The sequence below is a fragment of the Poromitra crassiceps genome, assembly GCF_964638095.1.
Source record: "Poromitra crassiceps genome assembly, chromosome: 23".
Classification (NCBI taxonomy): domain Eukaryota; kingdom Metazoa; phylum Chordata; class Actinopteri; order Beryciformes; family Melamphaidae; genus Poromitra; species Poromitra crassiceps.
This window is the reverse complement of record NC_139639.1, coordinates 24,450,082-24,455,247: the sequence shown is the minus strand read 5'-3', so window position 1 is coordinate 24,455,247 and position 5,166 is coordinate 24,450,082. Positions and strand designations below refer to the sequence as shown.

The following is a 5,166-nucleotide window of genomic DNA, read 5'->3' as shown; positions in this document are numbered from 1 at the left end:
GGGAGACAAGTTTTCAGAAGTTCCCCCTTTCTCTGTGTATATAAGCCCACAGGGTGGGGAAATCTCCTCTCTAGTCAGCCAATCACACATCATCCAGTGTAAATACATCAAGCCATCCCCACCCCTGCCATGCTTCTATCTTCTACTTCCCCCCCCCCCCCACTGATCGATCAAACACACACAGTCTGCCTGACTCCTGTAACATCCTGAACAGCCCCCCCCCCCCCACTTAACACCTTGGGGCAGCTTTCCCAGGGTGATCAAAGACATCCTCAGACACTTGAACAGTTGAGCCCGTGTTTCAATCAATTTCAATACACTTCACAGAACAGAACAGAGTGAATGTCATGAACATATAATAAAAAGATTCAAAAATATATGTGTACATATAAATGTCCAGAACTACTGTGGGGACCAGGGGATGGAGGCTCTGGCATGTAGAGTCTGTGGGCTCTGTGGGTTGTCACCCGGCCGGGCTCCTCCTATACAGCTCACCGTGCGCTAAGTATATTAGAAGACAAAAAAGAAAATCTTATCAGACACACTGATCATAAACAACACAAACTAATAAGGTCAACAGATATACAACTGAGTGAAAATAACATATAACAGTACAATTAAACACACTAGACAGAGAAAAACATTAAATAGACCACTAAACTGACCTCTTTTCCTCCTCCAGCTTCCTCCTTTTCTCTGCCTTCCAGTTGTCGACTGAGAGGCCGCCTGCAGCAGTGGAGCAGAAGTGCTCGCCCATGAAGAAGCTGTGCCCATATTGGAGTGTTCTTGGCTGCCGGCACTTGCGGCACTTCTGCACCACTGGCGTCTTCTTCGCCGCAGGTTGACTCTGGGTCATCCAGTCATCGGCGTGCTGTGCATATTGCCTCTCCAGCGCCTCGGCCTCCTGCTGCTTTCTCCGCCACGCGGTGGTACGTGGCACAGAGGGGGCGGCTGCGGTAGGAGCAGGGTCCGGCACAGGTGGAGCACCAGCAGTCGGGGCAGCTGAGGCGCTGGAGGAGGGCTCCTCAAACATGGCCAGCTCATACATCGCCGGTGCCAGGGGCCCTCTACTGCTGACCGCCAGACCAGAGGTGTCCCGCGAGAGGTGGAAGTCCAGAGGCTGGTCAGGCTTTACCGGCTGCTTTAGCAGAACCTTCGGGGGTGGGAGGGGCTCTCCGGCGGCCTCGGAGGTGCTGGGTTTCGGCACGGCCACGGTGAGGGTCTGCACCGCCTCGGTCTTGGTGAGCCTCGAGTTCCTGATGAAAAATTTAAACAAAAGAAACAATTACTACTTCCGAAAAATCCTGACAGACATCCATTCGGTCAGTCACAGCGTGACAAGTGAAATGAGGTCTTACCAAAGCCCAAGGGTGCGCCGGTTGACCTCCATCAGCTGTATGGAGGTGTTGTCCTGGAGGGCCTTGCAACTGCAGACATTGTGCCTGATCTGCGTGTAGTCCCTCTGGACGACACCAAAGCGGTTGACCTGGGCGCCCGCTATCTTCTGCCCCGCAGGATGGAGGCGACACAGCTCCCTGAAGACAGCCTCCATCAGGCGGCTGTCATCAGGAGACGCTGCCGCTCCTGAGCCACACCCTAAGACAACACTGCACACAGACGCAGCATGTTAAGAGTTAGACAGAGCAGAGTAAACAAACACAAAACACATTTGTGTTGAATGGATATCTTCCCCCCCCCCCAAAAAACAGGTTTAAAACCCACATTCACATGTTGGCAACGCTTACCGGTTCACACTGTCGACCCCTGGGGTGTGTGTGGTCCGCACTCTGGACTTAAAGCGTCCCTTGTCCAGCCTGTCCTGGTGACGCGCAGGGAGGGAGATGGGAGCCTTGTCCCTCTCTGACAGTTTCTGCCAGAGGGCGACAATCTCCCCCGCCTGACGCTGCGTCACAAAGGCATCGTGACGCAGCTCCACCAGGGCGCGGGCCAGCCTGCACACGTGCTGGTAGCCACCATGACCATCCGGTCCGATCGCGTCCTAAGAAATGTCATGAACACAAGTCAAGTTTATCAGAGGCAGTTTAAAGTGCCTCTGAGAAAAACAGAGACAATAAAATTCACAAACACATGATCACAGTGACTAAAGGCAATATAGTAACAGCTTACCTCATCATCCTCTTGGGATGGAGCTGGCTGTGAGCCGGAGGTGGACGCGGAGACGGAGGCAGCTGTGTGTGAGGTGGAGGGGGAGGCAGCGTGGGAGGCGGAGGCAGCTGTGTGTGAGGTGGAGGGGGAGGGGGAGGCAGCGTGGGAGGGGGAGGCAGCTGGCGAGGTGGTTGTCCCGCCCAACAGGACATGGTGTGGCACATCATGACAGCAGTCCAGGAAATTGAGGTCGTCCTCCTCGAAGCCCTCATCCTCCTCTTTCTCCAACACGCCCTCTTCCTCATCAGCCTCCTCGCTGCCCTCATCTTTCCCATCTTTCTCCTCGGTGCCCAGGTGCTGCGGCAGTGGGGGTTTGCCTGTCTGCTCGTACAGGTACTGCAACCCGATCAGCTCCCCTGGAAAACACGCACACAGAGACAGACAGACAGACCATTACATCAGTTTACCAGGTGACAGGCTGTGGGACCGCTTCAATAAAATGGACTCGCCCTGATAACTCACCAGTGTACTTCCTGGGCACAGCATAGGTTTCAACCAGCGTCTCACCCAGGAGTTCCTGGGTCAGCAGGTTGAAGTTGTGCTGGAGCCCGGCACTGTAGCAGCGCGCCGCCGTCCGGTTGCCACCCTCCACTGCTGCCCTGGCACGGTTCTCATTCCACCTGGCCAGGCCCTCCAGCAGGAAGACCTGGAAGTGGAGGGCACTGGTAGAAGTGCCTTAAACAAGAGTGGAGAGGAAATCAAACAATCAATCAAAGTCTAGAAAGGAATCTCTTGCGCTTCAGCTCCCCCGCAGAGGGAGGACGGTGCTTCTCAGAACAGGAGGATAATCACAGGAAAGGAAGGATCTGGAGCACACGGGTCACTGGTGAAATGGTTTCTTTTTTAATAGGCTAGGTGCACTTAGCCTATTAAAAAAGAAACCATTTCACCAGTGACCCGTGTGCTCCAGATCCTTCCTTTCCTGTAATCAATCAAAGTCTATTTAGAGTGCAAATAAAAATCCAATAAAAACAACATAAATAGTGCATCTCAATAAGGTGGCATAGTGAATAGTAAATAAGTTCTAGACACCCAGCTGTTTGCTCTTCCCTTTATCTCCTCCAGCTACAAAATGAAAATGCTTACCTGGAATGAACCGGCACAGGTGGAGGTGAAAGGACTCCAGGGAAGTGGAGCCTCTGGCACACCTGAAAACAGGGAGTATGACCCCTCCCCGGGTCACCTGCCCCGTCTTGGTGTACAGCTCCACTCCTGGAGGATCCTGGATGCAGTGGATGTGACGGCGCTGCGTGCTCCAGATTTCCCCCATTCTGGCGCGGTCAATGAGGGGGACGCCCAAGCTGTCTTCATCTCCCAGAAGCTGTCCAGATTTTCCTGGATGAGCCGCACCGTCTCCTCCGCACCTCGTGTGCGGCGGCGGCAGTGCTGGGCTTTCTCCCTGAGAGACAGCCTGGGCCCCCGGGCCTCGGTCAGGCGGGCCAGGTCGCCGCTGTCCCACTCGAACATGGCGAATGACAGCCTCCCCATGAAGAGGCCGTACAGCTGGTGGCTTTCGGTGGTCAAGCCCCTTGAGAGATAGAAAGAAAGACAGAGAATTTTAGATGTGAAATGTGGGAGCAATGTGGAGCAAGTGTTTGATTTTTATTTTTATTTTTGGTTTAGGAAAAAAGTATTCAAATCATCCAACCTTGCGAAGCGACGCATCAGGTGCCACACGTCCAGCCGCACCACCAGCTGGTCCCAGCCGTGGAACATGGCCGCGGTCTTGGGCGGCCCGCGGACGGCACAGCAGTCCCGGTCCACGTAGAGGACCTTTGGAGGGGCCTTCCCGGCGTCACCGTACCGCCGCACCAGTCCGTCCACCATGGGCTGGAGGCTGTCCCCCTCAGCCTCTGTGAGAACGGACATGAGGACCTGCCCGTCCTCATTTCCCACGTTGGTGACCCAACCAGCCGTGTCGCGCGCTTCCCCCGCAAGCTTGTTGGTGATCTGTGGAATGATGACAGATACATTAAAAACCCGAGGTCGTTCAGTATGACACATAACATTACACAGAATTAGTGTAAGTGCAGGTTTCTTCAAACAACATCATAACTAAAGCTTGCCTTCTTGGTGGAGTCCATCTTGAGGATGTCTCCAAAGATGGACGTCACCCTGGCCTTTGCCTCGTCTAGTCGGGGCAGGGCGTCCCGGACATAGACGGACATCAGCCACTTGAGGCGGGGTACCGGGTGCATCGGTTTTACGGTCACCGGTGGCCGCGGTACACCCGGCACACGGAGCTTGCGCATCGCGGACAGGTAGCGCGTTGAGCGCATCATCCACTCTTCGCTGTGCTGCTCCACCAGGTGAGCGCGGAGGCGTGCCACACCATTGCCCAGGGTGCGCTCCCTTATTTGGGCAATGACTACCTTGTCACAGGCCGACCTGTTAGAGAAAAGTACAAAGACAAAGAGACATGAAGGTCATGTCAATATGAAGAAATATTACAGTGAGTAACTTACTTCTATACATTAATTACATACTTAATCATTTCAATTCATTAATGACTTACTTGAACGTGAGAACAGCTGGGAAGAGCGCACGGTGCCCGGGGTCCAGCTGGTCCAAGACGGCCCGATCCCAGCCCGCAACCTTCTTCCCACACGCCGCCTTGCCACTGCACTCCAGGTACTCCGTGCCCATGAAGTACCACCCAGTCACGTCCAGCACCCTCCTAATGGTCCGGTAGTGCCCTGAGCTCCGGAGGTCATGCTGCCCACATGCTTGGCACCGGAGCTTGAATGCCCACATACTGTAATAAAGTAAATAGACTTGATTAATATAGCACTTCTAAAAACAGCAACTACTAATTTGATAGTGAAAATGCACAGGCCGAACACTAAACATTGACAATAAAAGAAATGTTAACATACTGTAGTGGCCTCCAGAGGAAGAATCGGCACAGGAAGAAGGCGTGGGGTGAACAAGGCCCTGCCCAGCCACTCATGCTGCTCCTCTGGCAGTGTCAGCCTCCAGCTGTTAGGCAGCAGCTGCAAC

At 54.0% G+C, this 5,166-nt stretch overlaps 1 protein-coding gene across 1 annotated transcript; it reads right to left on the bottom strand.

Annotated features, from left to right (window-relative positions):
* Positions 1-1,025: 1,025 nt before the first annotated feature.
* Positions 1,026-4,920, bottom strand: LOC310796852 (uncharacterized protein; the record flags this gene model as incomplete). The annotated part of the gene is made up of 11 exons (XM_083659079.1): positions 1,026-1,039; positions 1,087-1,256; positions 1,359-1,607; positions 1,746-1,999; positions 2,128-2,522; positions 2,629-2,841; positions 3,253-3,388; positions 3,421-3,694; positions 3,815-4,116; positions 4,233-4,554; positions 4,682-4,920. 11 exons carry the CDS (start codon positions 4,918-4,920, stop codon positions 1,026-1,028), a joined length of 2,568 nt encoding a protein of 855 aa, XP_083515205.1.
* Positions 4,921-5,166: the final 246 nt, after the last annotated feature.